This window comes from Prionailurus bengalensis, chromosome A2, assembly GCF_016509475.1.
Source record: "Prionailurus bengalensis isolate Pbe53 chromosome A2, Fcat_Pben_1.1_paternal_pri, whole genome shotgun sequence".
In the NCBI taxonomy this organism is placed as follows: Eukaryota; Metazoa; Chordata; class Mammalia; order Carnivora; family Felidae; genus Prionailurus; species Prionailurus bengalensis.
This window is the reverse complement of record NC_057348.1, coordinates 134785766-134804298: the sequence shown is the minus strand read 5'-3', so window position 1 is coordinate 134804298 and position 18533 is coordinate 134785766. Positions and strand designations below refer to the sequence as shown.

The 18533-nt window shown below is 36.0% G+C and overlaps 1 protein-coding gene across 5 annotated transcripts in view; it reads right to left on the bottom strand.

Annotated features, from left to right (window-relative positions):
• ST7 (suppression of tumorigenicity 7) overlaps window positions 1-18533 on the bottom strand; it is a 252225-nt gene that overhangs the window by 180865 nt on the left and 52827 nt on the right. Inside the window, exon 1 of one of the 5 annotated variants that reach the window (XM_043589325.1) lies at window positions 16294-16697. The exons of the other annotated variants lie outside the window; for them this stretch is intronic. Within the exon in view, the coding sequence (XP_043445260.1) occupies window positions 16294-16315 (22 nt within the window). The 5' untranslated portion in view covers window positions 16316-16697. Of the gene's footprint in view, window positions 1-16293; window positions 16698-18533 lie in introns of those variants that run through there. 5 annotated transcript variants of the gene reach the window in all.

Sequence of the window (18533 nt, the reverse complement as noted above, 5' to 3'; positions counted from 1 at the left end):
ACTCAGAGACCTGGGTATTTTGTATCTAAAAAACCCAACTTTCCAAACCTCTGCATGGAACCCAATGTAGGCACAGTCTTTGCTTAGTGAACGCTTGAAGGAAAACTAGGCATGCTGCAACAACACAGGAATAGTCTTTCACGATATGGAGAATGTTGGGTATAGGGGGAATGCCTATTTCCCTTACAGAGCCAAACAAAAAACATCTCTTAAACATGCTGGTTTAAAACCTAAAGAAACAAACCCAAAAGTAAACTTATAGGTCTTTTATTTCCCTAGTATTCCTCCTTAAATAGTGATCATTCTGTGCACCCTACTTGAGAATCAAGAAGAGTTTGTCAAATGCCATTTAATCCATTTGAATAGAGATTAAATAAAGTATAGCATGCTGCAGCATCTAATCAAAATATAAAGCTTTAAAAAAAGCTTAAAAAATGTGTGACTTCAAGCATATCTAACAGACAAAAACACAAACATACACATCAGATAAATTGGGGGATATTATTTGTATTTAAAAGATTCTCCTTAAACATCAAGCTCAAGATAAGTTAAAATATGGTACCACTAACTAAAGAAATATGAATTTAATTCACATTTTCCTCAATAAAGAGATGGATATTGACATTATTATATTTAATAAGACACTGAAGAATGAGATTAAGCACAGGTATTAGGTGAAGAAAGCATAAAACCCAGAACCACCAATGTTCTGTCTTTAAATAACTCTTCCCAACACATCATAGACTTTTGTATAGAAAATTATTAAATGGAAAAATTACTTTTAATATTTAGTTTGGTAGCCACAAAGTGAGTAAATTTCCCAAGTCATAGGGAAAATTCAATGCATTTGGAAGGATAAGGCAATAACATAAAAGACTCTAATATAATAATACCTAATAAGAGGTAACATTCATTGAGACTTTACTAGGTAATAAACATTTTATATGGCATTTAAAACTCAAAACAGTCCCAGGACATAGTACTATACATATGCTCATTTTAGAGAAGAAGCTGAGGTGAAGAGTAGTTAACCTACTTAAGGTCACAAGGCTGCGGGAGTGAGGATTCCAGCCCAGAAAGTCACACTCCAAAGCATACAAACCAAGAACCTGCACCTTGCATTATAAAGTGCAACAAAGTGGGGCACCTTGCAGGCTCAGTCAGTAGAGGATACAACTCTTGATCTCTAGATTGTGAGTTCAAGCTCCACACTGGGTGTAGAGATTACTTAAAAATAACATCTTTGGGGCGCCTGGGTGGCTCAGTGGGTCAAGCGTCCAACTTCGGCTCAGGTCATGGTTTCACAGTTCCTGAGTTCGAGCCCCGCGTTGGGCTCTCTGCTGTCAGCACAGAGTCCACTTCGGATCCTCTGTCCCCCTCACTCTCTGTCCCTCCCCAACCTGTGCTTGCTCTCTCTCTCTCTCTCAAAAATAAACATAATAAAATAAAACAAAATCTTAAAAAAAAAAAGTAAAGTGCAACAAGGTATGCAAAAATGTGAGATGCTTTCCCACAGTAATTACAAGGGTGGAACTGGAGTGGGGCAACAGAGGAATGACGACTTTGGAAAAGGAGTTGAGAAGAATTGTCCATGTCTATGATAATGATCAAGGGATATTTTTTTTTAAGTGGCTGAGAATCACATTAGGAGAAACAGGAAAATTCATGGAGTAACTGGAACCTGAGATGAATATCAAAGAGTGAACGAGTGGTTAAGATTTGAATAGCTGGAAAGAAGGAAAAGATCCAAAAAGAAGGCCTTGTTAAGAAAAGACAGTCAGGGGGCGCCTGGGTGGCGCAGTCGGTTAAGCGTCCGACTTCAGCCAGGTCGCGATCTCGCGGTCCGTGAGTTCGAGCCCCGCGTCAGGCTCTGGGCTGATGGCTCAGAGCCTGGAGCCTGTTTCCGATTCTGTGTCTCCCTCTCTCTCTGCCCCTCCCCCGTTCATGCTCTCTCTCTGTCCCAAAAATAAATAAACGTTGAAAAAAAAAAAAAAGAAAAGACAGTCAGGAAAAAGCAAATAATACATGTAGGGTAGTAGTGGAAGGCAAGTTGGGAAAGGAAAATAGGGACCACGTGGTGGCTAGCTTTGAACACCTGGGCAAAACGTTTATCTTTAGTTCAAAAAGCAATGAAGAGCTCTCGAGAGTGTTTTGAACAGGTGTTGGGTATTGAAAAGCTAGCTGGCATAAAGGAATACAAATGACATAATTCCATACATATTAGTCCAAAGCAGAACTAACCTTAAATTCTAAAAATCAGAAAACGATTGCCTAGTGAGGAAGGAAACTGGAAGGGGCACAAGGGAACGTTCTGAAGTGACGGAAGTGCTCTATATCTTACGTGGGCGGTGCTTACAGGAGTGTGTGAAATTGTCAAAACTCATGAAATGGAACACTTAATTTAATATCCGTATATTTTCTTGTATGGTGGTGAGATTTCAATTTTTTTTTAAAAGGCAAAAATTTCACCTGTAGAATAGACCTAGGTATAAAATAAGGGGAGCTAGGAAGATAAGTTAAGATGACTCTTACAGAAACCCAAGAGAATAATACTAGAAGTGAGGAGACCAGATGTAAAGAGAAGCAAGAAGAGGGCTGTTCATATGTAAATGTGCATGTGTAAAAACATTTATACAAATCAATATCAATGTAAATAAAGTATATGTGCATGAATTATAATTTCATTCATCTTGTCCCCTCAGAATGTAGACTGCCAGATGGCAGGGACGGAGCTTAAAAGTTTTTCCATTTAAAATAATTTTTCTCACTATTTTCAATTTGTATGCATTTGATGCTATCATTTATATTCTCAGTTCTCTGTCTTATATCAAATATACACATAGTGCATAGTGTTTCTGGTATGTAAACTTTTAAAATAATTAAACTATCGGTTGCTTATCATGTACAGTTAGGGGCTTGTCATCCTACCTACCTATTTCATTTGAGCAATAACAGCAATCCCATGTGTTGATCTATCAATCCCATTTTAAGATGAATAAACTGAGGCTGAGAAATAAGATGCTCAAGGTAACAGGAAAACTGTGTTTTTGTCTGTCTTATCTCAAAGCCCGGGTTCTTAAGCATCGTGCTATATACTTACACCAAAAATAACAAAGTAGGGCTACCTGGGAGCAACACAGAAAAAGGGTGAGAAAGTCAGTACATATGAATTCATAACCCATTAAGTATATTCATTCCCACAGCTTTCCACAGATTGGTGAACTGGAGGCTATTACAGGACTGCCGTTTTATAAGCCATCTAAAATGGGGGTGGGGGAGGGACTTGATGTTAGTTGCTTTTTACATCAGATAAATGTTTATAGATTCATATTTATAATACACACACACACACACACACACACACATATATATATATATAAAATGCTATTTCAAGTCAGTTCAATCTCTATCAAATCTGGCTTTATGAAGTTTAAAGACTTTGGAAATGATCACAACTCATGTTAATTAGAAAAATTTTTAAATAAAGTCAATTCCAGTTCAATTTAATTTTTAAAGGTGACAAATGCCAACCTGAAAGGCTAGTTTTAAATCTTTTGAATTCATAAGGATCCATAGATTTATCAGATTCTTAAAAAGGCTGGTAACTCAACGGGGATAAGAAGGGGATTTATAAGAAGGGGATCCTGTTTCCAAATATAAAAAGTCATAAGTTCAGATCCCTCTAACTAAAGAAATGTGAATATTTAGGCAAAAACTGAAGTGAAGTTACTTTTAAAATATAATAAAATGTTTTCCTAAGAAATAAAAAACAAGAGGTAGAAAGACATAGTTTATATCTTGTTGTGAGAGCAAATGTTTCAAAAGGGCCATAAAAGCATTTTACATGAACATAATTTTAAGTGTTCTAGGTACAAACCATTCTTACCAACTTGTTAAAACATACCCCCAAAAGACTTCATGGCAACATTTGTTTAGTGAAGTCTCATTTTTCAGGCTATTCAAGATGTGTTCAGAAATTCAACAAGTTCTCCAAATTCAAACAAATGACGTTTTACTAATACCGCCACTTTAAAATTTTTATTTTATTTTATTTTTTTACTTTACATCCAAGTTAGTTAGCATATAGTGCAATAATGATTTCAGGAGTAGATTCCAGTGATTCATCCCCTGGAATATATAACCCCCAGTGTTCATCCCAACAGGTGTCTTCCTTAATGCCCCTTACCCACTTAGCCCATCTCCCCATCCACAACCCCTCCAGGACCCTCAATTTGTTCTCTATATTTAAGATTCTGTTATGTTTTGTCCTCCTCCCTGTTTTTATATTATTTTTGCTACCCTTCCCTTACGATCATCTGTTTTGTATCTTAAATTCCACATATGAGTGAAGTCATATATTTGTCTTTCTCTAATTTCGCTTAGCACAATACCCTCTACTTCCATCCATCTACTTCCATCCTCTACTTCTTGCCAATGGCAAGATTTCATTCTTTTTGATTGCTGAGTAATACTCCACTGTGTGTATACATATACATATGTGTGTGTGTATGTATGTGTGTGTGTGTGTGTGTGTGTATACACACACACACACACACACATACATACACACCACATCTTCTTTAACCATTCATCTGTCAATGGACATTTGGGCTTTTTCCATACTTTGGCTATTGTTGATAGTGCTGCTATAAACATTGGGGTGCATTTGCCCCTTCAAAACAGCACACCTATATCCCTTAGATAAATACCTAGTAGTGCAATTTCTGGGTCATAGGGTAGTTCTGTTTTTAATTTTTTGAGGAAACTTCACACTGCTTTCCAGAGTGGCTGTACAGTTTGCATTCCCACCAGCAGTGCAAAAGAGATCCTCTTTCTCTGCATCCTCGCCTACATTTTGCTCTACTGAGGAACTTATATTCAGCAGGTGAGATAAGTTACTCACTCCAGATAAGCATTCTTTTATCAATGAAAAAAACCCATTCTTTTAATTTCATAACTCATTTTAACATTGCTGGGAGAAATAAATAAAATAAAAGGACAAATATATCATGTTTATAAATTGAAAAACCCAATACTGTTAAAATGTCAATTCTTCACAAATTGCTTTATATATTAAACACACTTTCAATCAAAATCCCAGCAGGAATTTTTTTTTTTAGAAATTGACAAGCAAATTTTAAAGTTTCTATGGATATGAAAGGATCAAATATAACCAAAGCAATTTTGATAAAGAACAGACGTGGAGGGCTTACACTATCTGATTTCAAAAGCCATCATAAAGCTATTGCAATCAAGACAATGGCATTGTCCTAAGAATAAACACACAGATCTCTGGAATAAAATAGAGAGACAGGAAATATAGATAGGGTCAACTAATTTTTGATAAAGTTGCCAATTCAACGGGGAAAGGATTATCTTTTAAGAAATGGTGCTAGAACTGAATTTTGCTGAAAACAATGAATGTCCACCTCTACTTCACACTGTATATAAAATTTTACTCAAGATGGTTCATAACACACATAGAAGCAAAACATACAAAATATTTGGAAGAAAATAAAAGGAAAAAATCTTTACAACCTTAGGGTAGGCAAAAATTTCTTACATGTGACTCAAGAAATTGATAACCTGGACTTTTATCAAAATTAAGAACCTAACATCATTAATAAAACTGAAAGCTACAAACTATAAGGAAATATTGTCAATATATATATTTAACAAAGGATTTGTATCAAAATATATAAAGAATGCTCAAAACTCAGTAAGGCAAACATGTGATTTTTAAAATGGGCAAAGTATTTGAACAGACACTTCATCAATAAAGATATACTAATGGCCAACAAGCACATGAAAAGATGTTCAACATCTTTAATAATGAGGGACATGCAAATTAAAATTGTATCACAAAATCGTATCACTACACATCTACCAAATTAGCTAAAATTTAAAACAGACTGACAATACCAAGTGTTGACAAGGATATAAAGCAACTAAACCCCCGTACATTACTGATGGGAATGTAAAAACTATAATCATTTTGGAAAACATTTTGGAAGTTTCTCAACACTTGCATTTCTAGGTCTTTACCCAAGAGAAATGAAAATATATGTCCACTGCTATAAAACTATAGCAGCTTTATTCAATAAGAAACCAAAACAGGTAACAACTCAGTATCAGTAGACATATGGCTGAGCCAATTATGTTATTTCTTTTTTTTTTTTAATGTTTATTTGTTTTGAGAGAGAGAGAGAGAGAGAAAGACAGCACAAGCAGGGGAGGGGCAGACAGAGAGAGACTCCCAAGAAGCAGGCTCTGCACTGTTAGCACAGAGCCTGACGCAGGGCTCGCACTCAAGAACCATGAGATCATGACCTGAGCTGAAACCAAGAGTCGGACACTTAACCACCTGAGCCCCCCAGGCACCTCCCCCACACACAATTATGTTATTTCTACTACTCAGTAATAAAAAGAAACAAACTACCAACCCCCACAAACACAGCTGAAACATTATGCTGAACAAAAGAAGTTGTACACAAAGGTAGTATATATTGTATGTTCCCATTTATATGAAATTCTAGAGATTTTGTTTTTTTATTTTTTTTAACGTTTATTTATTTTTGAGACAGAGCATGAACAGGGGAGGGTCAGATAGAGAGGGAGACGCAGAATCTGAAATAGGCTCCAGGCTCTGAGCTGCCAGCATAGAGCCCGACGCGGGGCTGGAACTCACGGACCGCGAGATCATGACCTGAGCCGAAGTCAGACGCTTAACAACTGAGCCACCCAGGTGCCCAAAAATTCTAGAGATTTTGAAATTGACTGCAAAGTGGCAGAAAGGAACTTTTTAGGGTGAGGGAAATGTTCTCTATCTTGATTGCAGTGATAAGGGTGGTTACAGACATGTATATATTTGCCAAAATTCATCAAACTGGTAACGTCAAATGGATACATTTTATCATACGTAAATTGTTCCTCAATAAAATTATCTAAAGAAAAAACTATTTTCCTTTGTCATATTCATCATATCATGCAATGCCAATGCCAATGAGAAACAATTTTTTTCTTTGATTCATGGGTACTGGTATCAAAAGTAATCTCATCTACACTGTTTTAACTGAATGAGAAACATAATTTTAGTATTTATTAACCTCTCTGCTCTCCCTCTCTCACTGCCTCACCCCTCATATCCAGTTGAACTTTAAATTTCTTGAAAGCTTTTTGCTCTCTTATTTCTTACCACATACTACTCCTCTGCATTCAATAAATATTTGTGAAACTGAATCACAGATGGTCTTTGTATCCTGTATTACTTTCATCACCTAGTGTTATTCTGGTAAGAGACTAAAATTAAAGCCTTCACATGTCATAGGATTTTGTCTGTTTTATTTTTTCTCTCACTCATTTTTAACAATCTTTTTTCAATCAAAATAGTATTCAAGAGCCCAATATGTAAAATAGACTACATTTATAAGCTCAAATTTATAACATTTAATAATAAAATCAACCATGAGAACATAAGTTCATCTATCAGTAGTACCCAACAGTCAAAAGTAGTTTTTTTAAATATGTGAATATGTCTTTTTATTTTAGTTTTTCAGTTATTAAAAAGGAAACTCAGATCAAATATTAAGAGCAGGGGTCATTAAATTAACGCCCAAGGGCCAAAGCCTGCTCACAACCTGGTTTTGTACAGCCCTTGATCTAACAATGTTGTGGGTTATTTTTTGTTTTGTTTTGTTTTGTTTTGTTTTCTTTTGTTTTGTTTTGTTTTTACATGTTTAAATGGTTGGGGAGGAAAAGAGCATTTTTTGATATGTGAAAACTATATGAAGTTCAAATTTCTGTGTTCATAAGTAAAGTTTTACTGGAACACAGTCACACTCATCTGTCTATGGCTACTTATTTGCTAAAATGGCTGAGATGAGTAGTTGCAAAAAAGACTATATGGTCCACAAGTCTAAAATATTCATTATCTGGCCCATTACAGAAAAAAAGTAGCAGACTCCTGACAGAGAATTCCAGGAGGCCCTGTGGAAAACCAACTTCATGGAGTAGAGTTTAGAAACTATGTGGAACAAATTATATTTTCCAAAGATGGCCACTGCAATATTTTTCCATCCTATTTGCTCTTCTACAATGTGACTTTCTACTCTCTCACCAAGAGAAGAAGTCAAATTTCTATCCTTTGAATACGGTCTTGTCCTGGTGACTTGCTTGGCCAAGATAATATGGTGGAAGGGACTCCTGAGACTTCCAAGACTAGCTCATAAGAAACCTTGCAGCTTCCTCCTAGGATTCTTGGAATGCTCCATCATGGGATGCTTCCTCTGAAAACCATGCTGCGAGAAACTTGAACCTCATGGAGGATCCAAGTATAGGCATATGTGCCTACATCCCCAGCTGAGCCCCAAGTCAACAGCCAGCTTCAACTTATATCCATGTGGGAGAGCTATCCTGGACCTCCAGCTCAGGTAAGACTTTAGATGACTGCTGCCCCAACAGACATCTGACTGCAACTGCATTAGAGCCCCTATGAGAGAACCACCCCTGGGTACAGTCAACCCATATAACTGTGAAATACAATAATAAATGCTTCATATCAAGCCACTATGTTTTGGGGTACTTTGTTATAAAGCAACAGATAACTGAAACATCATTATACTAAAACAAATCTAGGAAAGTTTCAGATGAGAAATTCCAGACTTCTGATTCAAGCCCATGCATATCATCAAGTCAAACCCTACCAAAGCCTCTTGCTGACCCTAGGTGTTCTGGAAGTAGTTAGGGATAAAGGAAGTAAGTGGTAAATAATACTCTAACGGAGTCACTGTGATTTCTTAATCTATATATATATGCATTCCAATTAGGCTCAGTATTCCCCCAAAATTCCGCCAATAAGCCTGTATCTTAACAGTCTGAAACTCTCAAAAAGAAATGAAAAACAATTTTGCCAATTCCTAAAATTATATCAGGCTGGGTAGAGAGACAACTTTTACTTTTCATGCTATAAGTGAATTGGTAATTATAATATTCATTATTTTTTACCTGATAATCTAAAAAATGATAAGTGAACTTAGATGAAATGTACTCAATTATCAATATATACCTAAGTATCAGTATATGGCAGTTTACCTATAAAAAATATGGACTTAATAAAAATCCATATGCTATTCTAATTGTGTCACCTGCTCCTGCTCCAAAGGGGGACAAGAGTCATTCACTCATATGTTTCTGATATATGTCATTTAAATATAATATACTCCTTAGCCTAGAAAATTTAATTACACTCAATATTAACATCTTATAAAACCCACACAGCTTATTTTGAATAATACTACCTTAAGCTTTTCAATAATATTACCTTAAGATTCAAATTTTAAAGAATAAGTACATGTTAGGTACCCTACCACACTCTGGGGATATATCTTTAATTGGTGTAAATTTCATTCAAAGAGATCAGTGGTGGCTCTGAATCATTAACCCTTTGACATTTCTGAGAACCATAATGCATTACAGAATGGTGTGTTTATTTTATATCTAAAGGGATATTACCAGAACTCTTAGGATTCCTAATTTTTTAATTCAGTAATTATTTCCAAGATTAAATATTTATTTATGTGACTATGATTCACACTAATATAGAAAACAGTTGAACAGATAAAGTGTCTTAAGAGGAAAACATTCCAAACTTTAGTGGCTTCAGCCAATCTTACAAGAGTGCTTGACCAGTTAGTGATGCCTACCACAGGGGGTGCCTGGTAGTGAGAAATACCTGGGCATTTGCCAACTCTGACCAGTTTCATGCAGTCTCCTCTCATCAGATCTCCCGCTAAGTCCCTTCAGAGACTCCCATGATAGGGGCTCCTGGGTGGCTCAATCAGTTAAACATCTGACTCTTGGTTTTGGCTCAGGTCATCATCTCACAGTTCATGGGATGGAGCCACATGCTGTCAGGACAAAAGCCTGCTTGGGATTCTCTCTCTCTGTCTCTCTCTGCCCCTCCCCTGCTCGTACTTGCTCCCTCTCTCTCAAAATAAATTAAAAAAAAAAAAAAAAAGACACCCATGATAGAACTTCCACCCACTCTTAGAAAGTAACTCTTCCCTTTCATTAGCCAGTCTTTCCCACTGCTGGAGTCTACTCTCCACAGATAAACTTTGACAAGCCCCAACCTGGTATAAATGTCCTGGCCCAAAAAAGGATATACTCCTAACATGAAGAATTCATTGGATAAGCCATAATTTGAGACAGAAGAGCTTAGATGACAGGTGACCAAACCTTGGTAGAACACAGGAGAGCCAAGATTTGAAATTAGACAATCGAGCACCATAGTATCTACACTTAATCACTGAATCTGGCACATGTTTGCTGCCATTTCCACAACATGAGCTAAACTGTATCTTCCGTCTTTTAGTTCACAATTATGAGAATTCATTATTAATAAAAGCAAAATCTCCATACAGGAAATATTATAATTTACTATTTTTTTAAATTTTTTTAAATGTTTTTATTTATTTTTGAAGGACAGAGACAGAGCATGAGTGGGGGAGGAGCAGAGAGAGAGGGAGACACAGAATTCGAAGCATGCTCCAGGCTCTAAGCTGTCAGCACAGAGCCTGATGCGGGGCTCGAACCCACAAACTGTGAGATCATGACCTGAGCCGAAGCCGGACACTCAACCGACTGAGCCACCCACGTGCCCCTACAATTTACAATTCTAGCATAGCAATTATGACATCACAGAACCTTTCATTCAAAATTTGTGCATTTCCTAATTGACACATCAATAAACATGTTAATAAAAGCTTTATATTTATTAGGGAAAAATGGTGGGATAGCAATACTCTGAAAAACAATTTTGAAAATGACAATTCATATTCCTGTGCTCCATATAGTCTTATAATGAAAATTTAAAAGTATTTGAACATAATTTAATGGAATGACTATTATTAATGTTAAAAATACACACTAGCAGTGACTTTTCCAACTCAGAATCCATAACAACAATGAATCCCATTCACATCCTGTGTAACTCCATGGGGATTCTATGGGGAAAGTTTCCATATATGGTCATTTATCCCCATAGACTCCCCATGGTTTATACAGGATATGAATCTGGTCTATTGTGACAATGAAAACAACAGATCACTGAAAACTCATGTGTAATTTCTGCTGAACAAACTATAGACTAACAATTAGGGAAACCAATATTTGAGTGAAAATAAGTAATCTGAGAATTTAAAAATAACCACTGAGTATTTTTATTCCATTTCTGTATTAGCAGAATAAGCACATAAATAATCAGAAGAAAAAAAATTCAATCCTAAGTTTAAAATATTTTCTTGATACTAAAAATTAAAATATCAACTATTAACAGGCAAGAAACCCAAAAGAAAAAATCACATCAGAACTTATATTGTCAGCAGGAAAGAAAAGATAGTATAGTAAAACAAGTCAAATGTTACATGAGCTTTATTTAGTTCCCCAGGCTCCTGTATGACCATGCCCTAACATAAACTTCAGTTATCTATAATTATTTTCCCATATTTGTGACATTAGCATCTGTGGCATTCTACTTATCTAAAGTTATGTAGAATAATATTTTTCTTTTACACTCACTGCTTGAGTGCTGACTTAGAGGTAAGTTTTTGTGTGTATACTTAAGTATTTGTACTTTTGCTTTATATAAGATGAAAGCATCTAAAATCCAATACAACTAAACACTAACAGCCAGATTAAAGCCGTAGGAAAGGGAAATGGCTGTATACCTAAATTATCTTGTTCCATATGACAGAAACTAAAAAGATAAAAACAAAATATAGTACTAGAATGTCAAACATGCTAACAGCAAAAACAGCAGTATCTGACACAATTATTTAATAAGAACTAGGACTTACATTGAAAAATGGTCCAGTTGTGAATAGCCATTTTAGAATGAACACAGTAACTATTAACTTCTCAACTGATTCACAAAAATTACACCAAAACAATAGACCCAAGTTCAATCTCATGTATGAGTAGGTGTCAAAAATGGCCTGAAATGCATGTTTAAAAAAAAAAAAAAAGGAGTGTGACTCATTTGTTTCTCTATCAAGGAAATGACTGTTTAATTATATAGCTTCTTGGTGACCTAATATTGCTAGAGTATATTCATTTGACTATCTCCCACACAATGGCTCAAAATTTGAGATAATTACATTATTCTTAAAAACACAGTACCACACTCACTACTAAAATTGAGAAGCTGTCAGTCCCAACTTAATGCCTTTATCAGTAATGAAAACAAAAGGCAACAGCTGAACTTTGGGTGTCCTTCAAAGACAAATCACAAGGGACATCACAAATCCTTTCCAGCATCTATCTACCTACCTAAGATGATGTAGACATCCACAGAATGGCAGGGCCAGCCACACCAAAGCTAAAGAGAACTGACTTCCTGACATACACAGCCACCATTTCCCCATCACCACTAAGCTCACAAAATCCTACCACTTTATTGGGACGTTAGTGATTTCTTTTTCCCTTTACAGATGTCCTAGATGTTCTTTTCAATGTATTATGACTATAACAAAATTTGGGGAGGAGGGATTAAATAATACTATTTGCCCAGAGGCATGCTGTTTCTCAAAAGGAAAGATATTGCTCTCTTCACTGGACTAATGAGGCAGGTTCTTTGGAAGACATATTAATGTGTTAAACCAGGGTACAATTCCCACCAAAGTACACCTTAAATGATACCCTTGAGGACTGAAAAAGATACAAATGTGGGAGGGGAGGCAGGAGGAGGACTGAGCCAGGTAAATGTTAATTGAATAAATGTTCACTGTACTGTAAGTATTTACACTTTGGAGAATAACTGGCTTTATCAAGAAGAACGTAACCAAATGACAGCAGTATAAAACCAGTTTTCGTTATTCCATAAAGAGAAAAGATGAAAAATTTCTGCCCCTTTATAAAATTTTAAAAGTAAAATTGTCAAAATTTTGTGGAATTTAATTTATTGATCTTAAAATGTCATTAAATCAAATTTAGTACCAAAAATATGCATTTTTAAGGACTATTCTCCTCAACAAAACTTTACTGATAGTGCTTTTTTTCTTAAACTTAAATTATTCTGGCCACAGAAACTAAAATTGCATTTCCTCAAAGCAGATAGAGAAGACATACTATTCCCATTTTTAGACATGGGAAATTACAGTAAAGGAAAAGCTCAGTGAAATACTTCAAGATGGTAACAGAGCCACAGAAGCTACACTTCCTGCTTTGTAAGGATTAATGCACATATAACATAGAACACTTCCATTTTTTCCAGTGGGCCCAAAACAGACTGTGCCCAATCTACAAAACTATGGAGATTCAGATCCACTAAGTCAGAAAAACTGACACTGGCATTGTTAAAGGTATTCACTAGAATGTTAACAGAAGACATTCATTAAAACAATGGAAGACAGGGGCGCCTGGGTGGCTCAGTCGGTTAAGCTTCTGACTTCAGCTCAGGTCACGATCTCATACTCCGTGAGTTTGAGCCCTGCGTCGGGCTCTGGGCTGATGGCTCAGAGCCTGGAGCCTGCTTCCTATTCTGTGTCTCCCTCTCTCTCTGACCCTCCCCCGTTCATGCTCTGTCTCAAAAATAAATAAACATTAAAAAAAAAATTTTTTTTAAACAATGGAAGACAAAGCATTTATTAATTCTGATGCCATGGTTATTTAAGTTTTCATATTTGAAGAACAAGAGTCTACTCTTCCAGGTACATTTGTTTGTCATTTTTAGGGCTTTTGTATGAGTATGTTGGAGGGGAGGGGCCTTGTTGGTATTTATACATCAAACAATACTATTTTAGTGAGACAGAACATGTTATAACGTGATACCAGCTACTGCAAATTCCTGACTACAAAGGTCTGAAACATAAAATCAACTTACTCTAGTACTTGAAAATGAGGACATCAACATTTCCTTCTCTTATAGGCAAAGAGCAAGGGAAAGAGAAAATTTACAAGAGCCATTACACGTGACTCTACAAGCAACAGAAGTCAGAAGTGATTTCCTTTTGACTGGGAAAGGTCATCACAAGGGAACTTTCTGAAGTAATAGAAATATTCTGTATCATAATCTGGGGCGTGGTTCCATGGGTGTAAGCATAGGCAAAAATTTACAGAGCTTTGACTTACAAAGCTGACAGACACTTTGAGTTACACATTTTATCCTTTGTAAACCATCCTTCGATTTTAAAAGTAAGAGCATCCAATACAAGCAAAGTAGTACAATCAGAAATCAAAAATAAGAATAATGAAATCAGAATATGTTAGAAAATAATGACCTTTCCAGGATCTAGCACAGCATTGTACACAGGGTAGATAAACAAGTATTTATTACAAAAATTTAGTGAGAATGTCTTAGTTGGTCTTGAAGATACCTTCTGAACTAATGAGAACTTCAAATGTGGCTTATTTTTCTGAATATTCTAAATATGGACAGCTTCAGCCTATAAGGCCTCCAAATGGCAAAAATTAAAGGCCTAGAAAGCTAATCTCAAAACATTAGTTGTCATAACTCTGAGTATAGATTTAGGGCATCTCCTTATCAAAAGAAGGCAGTCCATTCTCAACACTTAATGACCACTGACAGTATAAACCTATCTATGGTCTTGTAGTGATCAACAAGAAGCAAAACTTAATACTCAATTAGGTTTAAAAAAATGCAAACATCTGCATGATGGTGTTCTGTCTTCTGAATGGTATTCTGTCTGTTCAGTAATCCGGTAGCTCCAGAAACCAAAAGCAACCAGCAGTTTTCAAACATATCACATAGCACATGGGTGACATTATTAAAAGATCAAGTTTGATAACCAGGCAAGGCTGTGTCTGCTAAGTAAATCTGGCCAGACAATGTTAGAGTCCCTACTCCAAGAGCCCAAAGACTCCCACATGAGCTTCAACTTCTATTTTCACCTAAAAAAAGTATTAAGACTAATTTCCCTTTAGTAAATCTCTCTGTCCATACCTAAGTTCCTACATAAACAAAATTCCATGACTAAAATGAAACTGTAGAAGGTCTTTTCCACTTAATAATCTGTTCCTACTTGTTGGGCGACAATAATTCTAATTGTACCATTAAGTGAAAATTCAAAAAATATTTTTTAATTTTTAGAAAATAATATTGTCATATGCCGAATGGAACATTATGTCTCACTGTTATTCTTTCTTGACCTTGATTAGTCAGTGTGGTTAATTTCAGCAATGAGAAGCTTCCATGTGAAACAACAAAAATAATCCTTTAAAAAGCCAATCAAGAAACAAAAAAAACCTGAGGATTATAAGCTCTCCTGAAATACAACTATTCTAGAATAACCATCAGCTGCACACAAATAGATGCAGTGATCACCTAAGATCAGAAAGAAAATGTTGGATTATAAATTCTTAAGAGATGCATTTCCTAAATTGCTGCCCTAATCTTCTTCTCCCCACAAAGGTAATATCTTGCCAATTTTTAATGTTCTGGGCTAGCAGGTTGAGTCTCTTCAGAAATACTTAACTGTCACCTTTCCTTATGGATAATGACAAAATATTCTGCAGAGCCTGAATAACTGCATGGACAAGTTATATTATTCTATATCCAACATTAAATAATCCTCAAATTAGTTAGGCTAATACCAGTTATAGCTGTCTACAAGTGCTGTCCAGCCCAGCCCATTGTGCAGGGCCTGCTCTGCACCACAGCAATTTCATTGTATAAGTTTTAAGACAGATACGATGCTGCTAGACTGTGACGTTAGCCAGCATATCAACATTGAAACCATTGTGTAAAAAAAAAAAAAAAAAAAATCTTTACAATAAAGCTTACTTCTTATTCTTTAAATCTGCATATAATATCTACTCCTATGCTTCTGTAAAAATATGGAGGAAGAGGATATAATGACACCTTTTTGTCCTTTTAAATAAAAACTGTAAACCCTTTTTCCCTTTCTAATAAACACTATCATTTTAGATCCTCCCAGTTTCTACTTTAGGGTTTAAGGACTATTATAGAACCCACAACAATAGATCGGTGACAGACTTGATCCCATCAATTAACACGTTCTGGGGAGACTGCCTGGATTCCTGTCTTCCTTCCTCCCTCTTGAAGGCCTGGTTTTGGCCACACTGACATCCCTGGCCTTAAGGATGAATAACCCAGTTAAGGAGGAGTCCCTTCCCTGAGACCAATTCCTTTGTAATTAGAGCCAAAATACAAAGTCTATTAATGACCTATGGCAATGTGATATGAAGTCCAAGCCAACGAAACCATGACAGCAAACAGATTTCTGAATAGCAAAGAAGTGGGATCCATTTACTTACATGAAGATTCAGTGCCAAACATGGCTGGCTCCAGAGGCTGCTTAAAAAAAATCAGAAGAAAGAAAAAAAAAGGGAAGGAAATAAAATCGAGGAGGGTGTACGCGGGAGAGTGAAAAGATGAGCCGCTACACAGCAGGGGTCATGAAGACACACAATGCAGTCCAAGCTGTGTCCAGCTGCCAGATTCTCCTCTTACAAGCTTCAGTGTTCTCCCGTGTGATTGAAAAGCAAGGTCTCCTACAGCACAAAAACCCGAAGAGCTGCTTGTGAAAATCCAATAGGGGAAGGCAAGCCAACGTGGCTCTTCTGGGATGCAGTGAGGCAGGACTAGGTAGCAGCAGGGGCACGACTGGAAGCAGCAGCAACAGCGGCTACTGCAATCCCCAGCCCTGCTGTAGCAGTAAGACAATAGCAGGGCTTATGCATACACCGATGACGTCAGAGACACTGCACAGACGGACTGCGCTGCTTGAGCCAGAGGCTCCAGGGGCTTCAGGGGAGCAGGCGATTCAAAGGGGAATTCCTTTGTCACCACATGGACAAGACCAAGAGCCACATATATATTCACCTTCCTGACAAGATCTTCAACCTGTAATACCAAGCACTAACAAGGACCTCAAAGAAATCTAAATATTGGCTTTACAGCAACTAACCACAAAGATATCATGAAGATCAAGATTCTTGGTTTCATGCAGCAATTAAACTTTTCAAGGGAATTAAGAATATCAGAAATGAGAAAAAAAAAACTGCCTTTAAAAATAACTACAGAACTCTTGTTTTTTCTCTACACTTATGGTAAACTGACAGATCAGAGGCTGTAAACTCAATCACAATTACGTGAAAATATGTATACTATTGCATACACATTCTGGGCATATTAATACACCCACAAGTATACCCATTTATTAACAGTAAAATAACAGCGCAAGTGCTTAAAACACTGTGTGGCACACAGTGAGCTCACAAACATCAGCAATTACATTATTAGTTATGTTGCAACTGTTATTCAGATGTGAAAACCACAGCTCTAGGAATATATTACCTACATATATTTCTCTTATCCCATTCCTTTGGCCTTATTTTTATTTTGCCTTCCTGTCCTTTTCTAGAGTAACTCAGTCATTTTAAGGCTGTGTGCACACAGGCTGTACACACCTGTGTGTCAGTGGGCACATATGACCAACAAACACATTTCTTTTTACTCTATTCTTACAAGGAAATAATTGAAGATATTGTTATTTTGTCACTTGATAAATAAAACTCTTCCTGCATTACCTTTACTCTTAGAAATCTGTTTTTTAAACTAGAAGTCTATAGACTATCCAACAGAAGCAAAGCAAGAAATTTTGTTTTAATGTTTTAAAAACACTGAAATGCACAAAAAGTGTGTGTGTGTGTATTCCCATAATCCCACACTTTTAAAATCATATAAAATAGGAGATTCAAGAGCTCAAGATTCCTCTCTATCCATTCATCCAAGGTACGTATCCAGTATTTTCTTAAGATTTACAAAGACGTGTCTTCATATAATATAGTTTTTAAACATTAAATTCTGATAGGAATGTGAAACTGTAAGTTACCATCTAAAAACATCATTAATAGCTTTTCTGGTCAGTATATGTGGATCCATCTCATCCTTTTAATAGTTGCCTAATATTCCATTGTGTGGTTATAGAATAATTTATTCAAGGTAACTTGACCTTTGCTTACTGAAATGCTAAACCAGTGCAATGATGTTACATAAGATAATGAACAAATATTTTGTTGTAGGAAAGAATAATAACTAATATTTACTGAATATTCACTATGTGCCAGGTACTATTCTGGGAAGTTTACATGAATTAACTTATTGAATCTTTGTAACAATCCTACAATGTAGATACCATTAATTTCCACATTTGATAAATGGTGAAATAATTTTCCAAGGTCACACAGGTACTGAACAATAAGCTGGAATTCAAATCTAGGTAGGTTCCAAAGCATTTGCTCTTAACTGCTCTTCCATAATGCTTCTTGAGAATTAACAAATACTTAAAATTATATTTTAAGTATTCAACTAAAACAAAAGGAAAATAGATATCAACTGAAAATGTGGACAAAAATATTCTTAAAAGAGAAAGGTCACCAGAGAAAGCTAAAAATGACAGAAAGAACTATGCCAAAAATTGCAGGAATTAAGAAAAATGCATCCTCCCAAATTATCAGTCATGTTAACAACCAGTGGAGAATATCAATAATGG